Source organism: Cervus elaphus, chromosome X (genome assembly GCF_910594005.1).
Source record: "Cervus elaphus chromosome X, mCerEla1.1, whole genome shotgun sequence".
NCBI classification, from domain to species: Eukaryota; Metazoa; Chordata; class Mammalia; order Artiodactyla; family Cervidae; genus Cervus; species Cervus elaphus.
In genome coordinates this window covers 72,126,214-72,140,116 of record NC_057848.1, presented here as the reverse complement: position 1 = coordinate 72,140,116, position 13,903 = coordinate 72,126,214, and the positions used below count along the sequence as shown (strand labels likewise).

The following is a 13,903-nucleotide window of genomic DNA, read 5'->3' as shown; positions in this document are numbered from 1 at the left end:
AATTAGTGATGTTGAGCATCTTTTCATGTGTGTGTTGGTCACCTGTATGTCTTCTTTGGAGAAATGTCTGGTCTTCTGGTGGTAGTTTAGTCACTAAGTCATGTCGGAGTCATGTCCAACTCTTGCAACCCCATGGGCTGTGGCCTGCCAGGCTCTTCTGTCCATGGTATTCTCCAGGCAAGAATACTGGAATAGGTGGCTGTTTCTTTCTTCAGAGGATCTTCCCAACCCAAAAATCTAACCTAGGTCTTGTGGATTACAGGCAGATTCTTTACCGACTTAGCTATGAGGAAAGCCCCATTAAGGTCTTCTACTAGATTCATATTAGCAAACTGTTTCCAGTCAGTCATGGTTGGGAAAAGTTATATTCTTCTTTTGATTTTCAGTGTCTTTAATTATGAGTGGGAGTTAGTCAGCGTTTTTTTTTTTTTTTTTTTCATTTGGAGGACTACCTATTCTTATTCATCGCCCATTTTTCTACTAGGCTACTCATCTTTCTTACTGCTATGTAAAATTCCTCCTATGCCATGTGGATGGCACATTTAGATGGTTTAAAGCTTACTCACCACCAGGATACTTTTTTGTTATTTTGACTTGCTTCAAATGTTATTTACTTTAGAAATGGGTGATGGATCGTCTCGAAGAGATCATTTCATGAGAAGTGGATTTGCCTCTGGGAGGAGTTTGGGAAACAGAGGTAAGTATCTTTCTTTAATCATCTGTTTTAATAGGTGAATAGTGGAATGAATAGAGGCTTTTATGGCTGTTTAGTGCAAGGTTAAATCTGATATAACTTAGTGTAGACTTGGTTGGGATGATGATTTTTTTTTTAATACCAGTATTCTTTTCACTGTTTTACATTTTAAGATAGTAGGAAATAGTTGAATTGATTAGATGGGTAGATTGGTTAAAGAGAGTTGCTTCCCAGAGCTGCTTCTTGATGTGTTGATGGTTATTGTTCCCATTGGCATGGGAGGAATGGGAGAAACTCCAGAGACTAGAGTGTGAAGGCCCTTTTTCTTAAGTTTTATGTTTCTCAAGAAAAGGCAGTATGTGAAACAGTTTTGTTAGCTCACTAGTTTTAAGAGGTTGTTTTCCCAAAATTGAAAGTTTTTATTGTCACTTTCAGAACAACCAGCACTAGATGTGACAGAGAATGACACAGCAATATAGTTTCCTCCTTTCCATTTTTAGATTTGTTATTAAACTGCTGAAAATATTGTGCACTGTGTTTTATTATAGTGCAACAAAATACTATTAGAACCTCAAATGGTCATATGGATTTTTAAATAAATTTCTCTTATGGGGCCCTAAGCTAGGGTTAATAGTTTTAAATATACATGACACTTATTCTTGAATTTATTAAATGTTAGTTTTTGAAAAACTTTGGTATTTGTATATATTTTTATTCATTGGAAACTGAATGTTGTTATATGATATTTCATTTGCTACTTAGAAAACTTAATTTTTTAATATACAGATAACATAAGTGTGAATTTTATGTTTTGACATATTTCTTCTACTAATGAAATTTGTTGAAGATGCATATATTTATTTTTTATCTTTAAGCCTACATATTAAGTGAGAGGCAGTAATGTTTTGGACCATGTAGTTGTGCTTAGAGATTCAAGTGTGGATTTTGTTTGCTACTACTAGGAAATAACAAATAGCTTAATATGACACTCAGGGAGCTACTTAATATTTGGATATATTTTAAAATCCTAATTTAGAATGATATTTTTTGATGCAGACTTCTAAACATTGTTGACTAGAGCCTTTTTAAATGAGAAAACCATCACTGAGATTTTACTATGAATTGTTAATTCAATATGTTGTAGATTTAAATACAGTAAATTTCTGATCAAAACTGTGAATATTGATACTTTAAAAGTTATCTTTGAAAAAATCTGAAAAAGAATGAATATATGTATATGTAAACTGAATCACTTTGTATACCTGAAACTAACACAGAATTGTAAATTAACTATACTCTGATAATATTTAAGAAAAAAAAAGTACTCTTTAATACTGCATATAATCCTGGAAATTTATAGAAGAACCACACCTTTCCCAAATGATTCAGTTTACCATTCTAGTTTGTTTCAATCTTTATGGTATTTTTTCTCACAACTTGGATATATCTAGTAACATGGTTTTAAAATTGACTTTTAATTACCTAAAATGTATATTGGTTGGCTTTTTATCTTCTGTGAGATATGGCCTAAAAAGCCTTATCTTCCTAAATCACATGGTTTTTTAGAATCTGATAAAAATGCTGATAGTTGCATATACACAGTTTTGCATGTGGCATTAGGAGTTTCACAGATCTCTTAGCTCCTCTGTATTAGGATATTATAGATGTAGGGAAGACAATTTGTGAAAATCACAAGATTATGATAATTATCCCAATGATAGTTTAAAGTGGCTATTTGTGATGTTTGGGGTGCTTAAGTTTATGTTTTAAATAACTGTGCTGCTTGCCATAGAAACTCTGCCCTCAAAATTCTTAATTTCGTGGTAGAGAAGCACATGGAAAGAAATATTGCTTAAAAAGAGATACACATAGTATGCTGTGGGAATGTGATTGATGAATTGATTACAGATGGAGGACTGAAGGAGGACTTCACAGGAGAGGTGGGTTTTGACTCAGGCTTTTGAAGAGTGAAAAGAATTTTGCTAGGAAAAATAGGAAAGCAAGGAATGTCATGCTGAAGGAATAGCATGTAGGAAATAGAAGATATTAGAAGTTCACAGCGTGGAGTATGGAAAGTTGTTTTATGAATTAAAATGTTGGGTGTTCAGAGTTGTATAGTGGAATATAAAACTAAGAAGGTTGATATGGGGAAATACTATGGAGGAGTGGGAGGTAAAGGGAAGTGGTATTGTTAGCATTTTTTCGTTATTATATTAGCTCCATCTTAACTCTAATTTTAAAAAGTAGATTGAGTGTGATTTAAGTACTAGGAAAATGAATAGGGACTTCCCTGATGGTCCAGTGACTTAAGCCTCTTATGCAGCCAATACCAGGGGCCCTGCTTTGATCCTTGGTCAGGGAACTAGATCCTACATGCTGCAACTAAGAGTTCTCATGATGCAGCTAAGACCTGGTGCAGCCAAATAAATAATAAATATTTTTTAAAAATGAATAAATAATGAATAAAAATAGGACAAGAGTATAGAATTTTCATTAGCAGTGACTTTCACATAGAGGTATAATGTAAATAGCTGGATCTGTCAGGGTGAGGTTTCAATATATAGAAAATGAGAGTTGAATTGAATAGAGTTCAATTGTAGAATTGAATTTCTTGGTTAAAGTTCTCTAGTAGAATAGCAAGTAGTTGAGAGCTGTATTTCAGCAGTAGTATATTTACGTTTTTACTTTGGTATAATGTAAGAATTTTTTTAAAAAGAAGTTGCAGGTATATTTTAATTTCATAAGTTCCTGTAATACTCTCTCCTCATCCTTGGAAGTTCCCTTACCACACAGATTCATTTAATTCCTAGTTATTGATGACACACTTGATTTTATACTTTAAAAAGTTTTAATTGTATCTGAACCTTTTCAGATCCTGGTGAGTCTAATAAAAGAGAAAATACGTCCAGAGTGGGTGGTTTTGGAGTTGGAAAGAGTTTTGGAAACAGAGGTAATCTGCTTATGATGTCTTTCAATGGAAACTTAAGTGATACCTTACAGTCATTGAGTTCTGTTTCCTTATAACATACATAGGAAGTGTGTGCCTTTCCCAAGAGTTCATGGAGATCACAAGGGAGTGCTATCACTTTCCTAATCATAGTTCAGAGCAGCACTTTATGCTGCTTTGGATGTGTTTGCTATTCTACTTAGTTTTCTTGTTTTCCTTTTTAATAGCCATGCTACTTGTTGCAGCATCTCATCAAATTGATTTACCCCACAGGTGAACCCCACCTCTTTTCTCCTGTACTCACGAGTTCCTTGCCCTGCTCCTGCAGCAAGAGATCTATCTTAAACTTCCAGGGGTGAATCTGAGTTTCCATCTTTACTTGAACAAAGAACCAGTGGTGGTGGTTTAGTCGCTAAGCTGTGTCTGACTCTTGCGACCCCGTGGACTGGAGCCTACCAGGCTCCTCTGTCCAAGTTGTGTCTGACTCTTGCGACCCCGTGGACTGTAGCCTGCCAGGCTCCTCTGTCCCTGGGATTCTCCAGGCAAGAATACTGGAATGGGTTGTCATTTCCTTCTCCAAAAGAACCAGTAGAAGTTTTGAATTTGTGTTTTGTGTTTTGTGTCTAAAAAAATTTAAAAACTATAAAGTAGAATTTATGTAGAGTTTGAGATCAAAACCGATAGTACATAGATGGAAGACTTCTCAAGCATTTTGGAGACTCAGCACTTGACTTTTCTGGGAAAGGTATATGGAGGGGAAGGGGCAATTGTAGAGGGTAGTCGAGTGTAATCTTTTTCTGAACCAACTTCAAAACTTGCAAGTATTTAAATAAATAAAATAACCAAAAAATCTGTTTTGTTATATATACTGTTTTTGTAGGGACTATCTTTATTTTGAAATTATATATCTGCTTAAGGAAAAAGTGTTATCCATTCATATATAGAGGACATATGTGGCCTGATACTTACTTTTTAATATGCTAATTGTGTATTAAATGTCTCTGGAGTTTAATGCTGGGACATGAGATTTTGTTGAGCCTGAGATATTAAATGACTTGATATGTAGACACTTTGCATATAAACTTAATGTCTCTCAAACAGTAATTGATTGGTCTCTGTACTATTGAAGCCATAATTTAATATATTTTATTATTTGAATTAGATCATGATTGAGAGTCATTGCATATTGACATTTAATTTTAAGTTACATTATCTGAGTAACTTGTAGTTACTCAGGTACCAAAAAGATCATTTTATTAAAACTCATATATTAAAAATGTATGAAATATTATTGATAGATGCTTTTAAAGTGAATTTTAGAGCCACATCTATATTTTCCAGAGATGCATAGATCTAGACACAAGGTCTTATTAAATGAGAAACTTGAAAGCAGAGTTTGGTGAAAGATTGTTTTTAAAATTTTATAAACAGAGGTTGGTAGAATTTCCTTGATACTGAGAAGGGAAAAATGATATGATATTGGATTGTAATTTAGTTGTCCTCCATCAGATGAAAGTATAATTTATAAAATTAAAAATTTGATATTTTGAATAGAAAGTACATAGTGGTTATAGTGAGATACACACACACATACCATGTTTCACTCATGTACATATGGAGGAATATGTAACATTTCAGGTAGTATAAGATTGGCTGGTATTTTAATCTTAATAAAGTGACACAAGGCAGAAGTTGTCATACAATGCATATGCATTCTAATTCACTATTTTTATATATAGTCGTGTGTAATTTATACAGTTTTAAAGGGACATCATAACTAGCAGTCCCTGTAAGGTGTTTCTCTTTCTTCTGCAGAAGAAATTGGTTTTTGGTCACTTGATTTAGGTAGTTGTTTTCCGAAATTTACAAATTTAATTTTATGTTTCGTGTAGGTTTTTCAAATAACAAGTTTGAAGAAGGTGATAGCTCTGATTTCTGGAGAGGTAAGTTCACTGTTTTTCGTAGTGACTTAAGAATTTAGTGTCTAGAATCCATGCTAAGGAGGAAATAAAATTATCTTGGTCTGTTCCAATTCTGATTTATTTAAACACGGTTTTATAAGGCACCTATCAGTCAGTTCAGTCGCCCAGTCGTGTCCGACTCTTTGCGACCCCATGAACTGCAGCACGCAGGGCTTTCCTGTCCATCACCAACTCCCGGAACTTGCTCAAACTCATTTCCATCCAGTCGGTGATGCTATCCAACCGTCTCATCCTCTGTCGTCCCCTTCTCCTCCTGCCTTCAATCTTTCTCAGCATCAGGGTCTTTTCTAATGAGTCAATTCTTTGGCGTCAGGTGGCCAAAGTATTGGAGCTTCAGCTTCAGCGTCAGTCCTTCCAATGAATATTCAGGACTGATTTCCTTTAGGATTGACTAGTTTGGTCTCCCTGCAGTCCAAGGGACTCAAGAGTCTTCTCCAATACCACAGTTTGAAAGCATCTTTGACGCTCAGCTTTCCTTATGGTCCAACTCACATTCATACATGACTAGTGGAAAAACCATTGCTTTGACTAGATGGACCTTTGTTGGCAAGGTAATGTGTCTGCTTTTTAATGTGCTGTCTAGGTTGGTCATAGCTTTTCTTCCAAGGAGCAAGCGTCTTTTAATTTCATGGCTGCAGTCACCATCTGCAGTGATTTTGGAGCCCAAGAAAATAAAGTCAGCCACTGTTTCCATTGTTTCCCTGTCTGTTTGCCATGAAGTGATGGGACCAGATACCATGATCTTTGTTTTTTGAATATTGAGTTTTCAGCCAGCTTTTTCACTCTCTTTCACTTTTATCAAGAGGCTCTTTAGTTCCTCTTGGCTTTCTGCCATAAGGGTGGCATCATCTGCATATCTGATATTATTGATACTGTGTCTCCCAGCTGTCTTGATTCCAGCTTGTGCTTCATCCGTGACTTCTCTTGGCCAGAATACTGGAGTGGTTAGCCGTTCCCTTCTCCAGAGGATCTTCCCAACCCAGGTCTCCCACATTGCAGGCGAATTGTTTTCCAGTTGAGCCACCACAGAAGCCCCAAAGCAGTATCAGTTCAGTTCAGTTCAGTCGCTCAGTTGTGTCTGACTCTTTGTGACCAAAGTAGGATAGGCAGAGCCTTAACCAAGAATTCAGCCTTCTTCATCTGGGCTGTTGTCATCTATCTTAACTAATCTATGCAGTACACCTTTTGAATGCTGTGTTGCCTTAAGAAAAAGAGGATAGTAGAGCAAGTCAGGAAGCAAAATTTCACTTTCATATATAAATACAATTTGGGGCATGTAGGTCCTTATTCAGACTCAAATAAGTATTTCCAGTGGAAAGGGATTTGAGACTGGATCATTGCTGAAATCAAAGACATTTATGTAAAAGTACTGACACTCTGGTTTGGAGGAATACAGAAAATGGTGAGGATATTGTTAGCAGAAGATAGACTTAAATAATTAATAATACTTTCCCAAGAGAACCTGATTGAGGAGGTTTGAGTGAGGCCCTGGATCCTGTATTTAAAAGCCTCCCTGATGACTGATGCCTCTTTGATTTGGTAACCACTGATCTATGGAGTCTTTATAACTTAAAAAGCAGGGTTTGCTATCATGATAGAAGCTTTTTTTCTCTGCACACAGATATATAGTGTATTTTGTGGTTATTTTTCCTGTATCTTGTGTCCCTTAGCTGGTACAGTATAGCAAGAAGGAGCTCAGATTTTGGAATCAGACACCTGGGGTTTGAGACCCAGATCCTTCTCTTCCTGTCAGTTGTATTATCTTAAAAAAACATGTTTAACTTTGTATTTCTTTTTCTCTGTTTATAAATTGAGGATAATACCCACCTCATAATGTTTTTGTGAAGATTTAAAAAGTTAAAATAGAATTCACTTAGAAGAGTGTCAGACAGATACTGAGTTTTATGTGTTATTATTACATTAGTTTTCTATAATTAATAGATTATAACTAATCTTGGGCTCATTATCTCATTTTTGTTTGTGCTTAGCTTTATTTTTAAGTCTACAGAGATAATTTGTTTTTAAATAACTTTTTATTTTGAAATCGTTTGACTCAAGAAGTTTCAAAAATAGTACAGAAGATTTCCTTCACCTTGCCTCTAATGTAATTGTACTCCTCACCCAACTTCTCCTAATGTCATTAGCCTATTTTAATTCCCAATGTGGTCAAAATAACTAAGTTTGTTTTAGGAGAACAGTTGGCCAAAGGTTATGTGAGGTGTCTTTCTCCTTGTCGGGTCCCAAATTAATTCATAGGTTTTCTTTCATATATGGCAATAAATGTTAGCTACCATCATCATTATTCCAGATGATGATGAATTATTATATCATCAACTAATAATTCCATTATTCCAGATTTTTCTAAGAATCTTTCCAGAATTCATTCTTTCCTCTTCAACTCCCTTGTATGAAATCTTGCTTCTGAGAAGGTTGTCTTGATGTTAAATGACTCTTCAGGAGTATTGTCAATTGTTGATATCATCTCAAATAGGAGCCTGCAACAAGACCTGTGGGTCATTGTTTACTATAAATCAATATTAATTGAGTAGATTAGTACTTTTGTATATAAACAACTGATCGCTTTTTATCTGGTTAGCCACATATGTCGTTAACTGGGATCTAAAGTTCTCCGGTACCAAATGTTGGTGATATGTACAAAGATTCCTTGAAACCATCTTGGTATTTTCCAAATATGGCTTTATTGGGATCTTCTAGAAAGCTTAAAGGTATTACTGAACGTTATATCAATAATGTATAATTTTTTAATTTAGAAAAATTGTTCATTCCTTGATGTCACTCTGCACATTCAAAATAAATATCTCTAGGGTGGGTTCTGATAATTTATTTTTAACCAACTTTCCTGATAATTTTTAGTCATCCTTCAGTGTAGTGATCCTCATACTACTATGCAGAAACTCTGATAATGTTACTTAATAATGTTACTAAGAACAGAAAGCCAGGATATCCCCAAATACTTCCATTAGGATGGATGGGGGAAACTTTGCATATATTAAAAAAACACTAATGTCTCAGGTTTATTAAGAAAGGCAATTTACAGAAATAATGATGACATTAAAAATATAATAGTTATGCATTTCTGAGATCCGATTGACTACTCAGATGTTCAGATATTTCTGAAACTGTTTCATGACATTTATGAAATTTGTATTTTTTGGTTGTGCTTAGAACATGACAGATACATGCTAAACATTTAGTATTTAAGTATATTAGGTGAGTTTTAAAAAGAACTGACTGAATAATGTGTTTGTATTTTGTTGTTATTTTAAAATTTAAAATTTTGTTCACATGCTAACTTATGAATATATTTATTTTTTCTTGGTAATTTCTCGTGACAATACTATTTAGATACTACAATAATATAAATACTGCAGTGATTACTTAGATGCTATTCACATGTTAAATTTTTATCCAAGAGTCTAGTAATGACTGAAGATAATCAAACACGGAACAGAGTGTTTTCCAAGAGAGGCGGTAAGGACCATGTTTTGAAACAACTTGTACTTAAGACAGAAGTTAAACTGAAAAATTGATTTTGGAAGAGCTGAAAGAAAAATTCTGGTGGTGAAAACCTTTCAAGAAAAATACTTTGGCATATCCTTTATGCTGTTAATATTTGAGTTAATATTCAGTAGGTGTCTCTCCTTCTGTCACTGGATTTGTCTTTTCCTAAGACCTCTAGAGTGTTCTATGAAGTACAACAGGCGGGACTGTGTGAATCTTGGTCAGTCACGGTATAGATAACCTGGGATGTCTTTGTCTCTGGGTAGGAACACTGGAGATATGGGGGAAGGGAGAAATTGTAGATTAATTACCATACTTGCTAATCCTGCCTCTACTTGAGGTGAGATGGTATAAAAATTATCGTGCTCAGTTCTGGATTATCTATAGGCAGACATGTTAAACTAGCAACAATACCCACGAAAAACCACAGTGAACTTATAAAATTGCTATAAGTGTGCAAATATATTTATGATAGAACTTTAGTTTTTGCTGCAACTTGGGGAGGTCCTTTTCCCTTGCCTATTAGATGATTGGCTGATTGACTAGACCATTGACTAGCAGGCCTTCCTAGTGAAGCTGAGACTTGCTGTGGATTTCACTGTAGCCTTGGTTGAGTTGTGAGGGGGGTAGGAATTTGGTGGTGAATGAGGGATGGCTTATTTATCTCCTAAGTTGAGTCTTTAATGGCAATTGCAGGGGGTCCTGCAGTGATGGGGCAGACATTTAGCTAAGAAACAGACTCCTCTTTTAGCATTGCTCTCCTTCCCCCTTTAACAAGCAGTTTTGACACAAATGTTCCTAAAACATAGCTCTTATTTAAAATGTTTGATTTTCTGCAGAACAGTGCCTGGCTTTCTTACTATTTAGTTTTCTTTAAATCATTTTAATTCATATTTAAGTAAAGGAGTGAAAAGCCAGTTGTAGCCCTTTGTGCTTGATCCTGGCTTATTGACTAGTGTAGGTTGACTAGTAGGGTGTCCCTGATTGCTATTTTCTTTAGATGTATACGTTTGAAGGTAGAAAATTTGTGTGTGACACGGTGGTCACTCAGTAAATACAGAGGTGTGTGTAAATAGAACCGTATCTAAGTTTATGTTGAAGTATGATGTCATACAGGAACAGGTAGGTGCATATGTCATAAATGTATGCAGCTCAGTGATTTTTCAGTAACTGAAAACACCTGGGTTCTGTGTGTTCCCAAGCACCCAGATCAGGAGTAGAAGTTACTAGGTCCTCAAAAACCCCTTTCATGCTCATTTTTAGTCACTAGCACTGCCCTTCTAGTTAATCTCTATTCTGACTTGTAGCAGCATAAATTTTTAAAAATTTTGTACTTAATATAAATAGAATCACATAGTATGTAATCTTTTTGTATCTGTCTTCCTCTTAATGTAGTTGTGAGACTGTCTTATTGTTGGTTGCAGTTGAAGATCATTATTGCTGTATAGTGTTCTTTTGTTCTCCTGCTAATGATGGGTAGTTTGATTTTGTAAATATGAAGAGTTTTGGACTGTTCTGAAACTGCTTCTCTGAACATTCAAGTACATTTCTTTTGGTGACGCTTGCTAGTGTTTGTCTTTTTGACTGTAGTCATTGTAATGGATAAAAAGTGGTATCTCATGATTTTTATGATTGACATATAGTTGATGTATAATATTATGTAAATTACAGGTATCAAAACATAGTGATTCATACTTTTAAAGGTTATACTCCATTTATAGTTGTTATGAAACGTTGGCTGTATCCCCTGAATTGCACAACATATCCTTGTATCATTGTGATTTTGATCTGCATTTCCTGGTGACTGTGATGTTGAGCAGCTCTCCCTGTGTATATTGGTCATTTGTATATATTCTTTGAAGAAATGTAATTCATATCCTTTGCCCATTTAAAAAAAATCAGGGTTATTTATCTTTTTGTTTTAAGAATTCTTTATGTATTCTTGATACAAGGGCTAACAGAAACATGATTTGCAAATATTTTCTCCCTTTCGGTGGTTGTTTTTTAAACTTTCTTGATGGTATCCTTTGAAGCACAAAGTTTTAAATTTTGATGCAATCCAGTATTTTTGTTTTTGTCGCTTTTTCTCTTGATATCATGTAGAAAGCCCTTGCCTGTTCGTAGGTCATGCAGGTTTTCACTTCTTTCCTTCTAAGAATTTTATAGTTTTCACACTGCTCTTACATTTAAGGTCTTTGAGTTCATTTTTGTATATGGTGTGGAATAAGGGTCCAACTTAATTCTTTGGCGTGTGACCAGTTGTCCCTGTACCATTTGTTCATGTTTTACATTGACATGTATAGGTCTGGAGCTCTTGAAATATATCCAACTCGCAGTTTATTAAGCTTCTTAGATGTTTGTTGCTTCAGTCGTGTCTGACTCTTTGTGACCTTATGGACTGTGGCGCGGCATTCTCCTTTATCCATGGGAATTTTGCCAGCAAGAATACTGGAGTGGGTTGCCATGCTCTCCTCTAGGGAATCTTCCAGACCCAGGGATGGAACCTGCGTCTCCTCGGTTCTTTATTGCTGAGCCACCAGGGAAGCCCTCTTCGATGTGTAGATTAATATTTTTCATTAAATTTCAAATTTTTTCTGTTTTTATTATGGTAAAATAACTTAGCATAAAGTTTGTCATTTCAGGTATGTATGTATAATTCAGTGGCATTGAGTATTTGTGCAGTGTTGTTCTGTTATCACCCCTGTGTATTTCTAAAACTTCTTCATCACACAAGCAGAGCTTATATCCATGTAGCAGTAACTCCACATACCTCTTCCTCTCAGTCTTGCTGTTTTGTGTTTGGCTTCATTCACTTAGTCTCAGCATTTTCAGTGTTATGTGGTTGCATGTATCAGAACTTCATTCCTTTTCATGGCATACTATTCCATTGTGGGCTTCCCTGGTGGCTGGCTCGGTGGTAGAGAACCCTCCTGGTAATGCAGGAGATGAAGTTTGGGTCCCTGGGTCAGAAGGATCTCCTGGAGGAGGAAATGGCAACCCACTCCAGTATTCTTGCATTGGTAATCCCATGAATAGGGTAGCCTGGTGGGCTACAGACCATGGGGTTGCAGAAGAGTCAGACATGATTTAGTGACTTAACAGCAGCAACAGTATTATTCCATTGTATGTGTACTCTTAAAAAAACAAAGAAACAGACACAGGATTAATCTCAAAAATATACAAGCAACTCCTGCAGCTCAATTCCAGAAAAATAAATGACCCAATCAAAAACTGGGCCAAAGATCCAGACAGACATTTCTCCAAAGAAGACATACAGATGGCTAAAAAACACATGAAAACATGCTCAACATCACTCATTATCAAAGAAATGCAAATCAAAACCACAGTGAGGTATCATTACACGCCAGTCAGAATGGCTGCTGTCCAAAAGTCTTCAAGCAGTGAATGCTGGAGAGGGTTGGAGAAACGGGAATCCTCATACACTGTTGGTGGGAATGCAAACTAGTACAGCCACTATGGAGAACAGTGTGGAGATTCCTTAAAAACTGGAAATAGACCTGCCATATGCCCCAGCAATCCCACTCCTGGGCATACACACTGAGGAAACCAGATCTGAAAGAAGCATGTTTACCCCAGTGTTCATCGCAGCACTGTTTATAATTGCCAGGACATGGAAGCAACCTAGATGCCCATCAGCAGACGAATGGATAAGGAAGCTATGGTACATATACACCATGGAATAGGACTCAGCCATTAAAAAGAATGCATTTGAATCAGTTCTAATGAGATGGATGAAACCAGAGCCCATTATACAGACTGAAGTAAGCCAGAAAGATAAACACCAATACAGTATACTAATGCATATATATGGAAATTAGAAAGATGGTAATAACCCTATATGCAAGACAGAAAAGAGACACAGATGTACAGAACATACTTTTGGACTCTATGGGAGAAGGCGAGGGTGGGATGATCTGAGAGAACAGCATCAAAACATGTATATTATCAGGTGTGAAACAGATTGTCAGTTAAGGTGGGATGCATGAGACACGTGCTCGGGGCTGGTGCACTGGGATAACCCAGAGGGATGGGATGGGGAGGAAGGTGGGAGGGGGGTTCAGCATGGGGAACACGTGTAAATCCATGGCTGATTCATGTCAATGTATGGCAGAAACCACTACAATATTGTAAAGTAATTAGCATCCAAGTAATAAAAACAAGTGAAAAAAAAATCCATTCAAGTGAAAAATTGAAAGCATTTCCCCTGAAGTCAGGAAGAAGAAAAGCGTGCCCACTCTCACCACTAATATTCAAGATAGTTTTGGAAATTTTGGCCACAGCAATCAGAGCAGAAAAAGAAATAAAAGGAATCCAGATAGCAATTGAAGAAATAAAATTATCACTGTTTGCAGATGACACAATCCTCTACATAGAAAACCCTAAAGACTCTACCAGAAAATTACTAGAGCTAATCAATGAATATAGTAAAGTTTCAGGATATGAAATTAGCACACAGAAATCCCTTGCATTTCTATACACTAAGAATGAGAAAACAGAAAGAGAAATTAAGGAAACAAAACCACTCACCATTGCAACAAAAAGAATAAAATACTTAGGAGTATATCTACCTAAAGAAACAAAAGACCTATACATAGGAAACTATAAAACACTGGTGAAAGAAATCAAAGAGGACACAAATAGATGGAGAAATATGTGTTCATGGATTGGAAAAATCAATATTGTGAAAATGAGTGTACCACCCAAAGCAATCTATAGATTCAGTGCAATCCCTATCAA

At 35.8% G+C, this 13,903-nt stretch overlaps 1 protein-coding gene across 5 annotated transcripts in view; it reads left to right on the top strand.

The window, feature by feature from the left end:
* The window catches only part of LOC122689689 (probable ATP-dependent RNA helicase DDX4), an 83,872-nt gene that overhangs the window by 32,603 nt on the left and 37,366 nt on the right, over nucleotides 1-13,903 (top strand). For 4 of the 5 annotated variants that reach the window (XM_043896338.1, XM_043896341.1, XM_043896339.1 and 1 more), the window contains exons 4-6: nucleotides 620-697; nucleotides 3,567-3,644; nucleotides 5,534-5,584. In XM_043896338.1, coding sequence (XP_043752273.1) covers nucleotides 620-697; nucleotides 3,567-3,644; nucleotides 5,534-5,584 — 207 coding nt within the window. The remainder of the gene's footprint in view (nucleotides 1-619; nucleotides 698-3,566; nucleotides 3,645-5,533; nucleotides 5,585-13,903) is intronic. The other variant, XM_043896340.1, reaches the window with a different exon arrangement.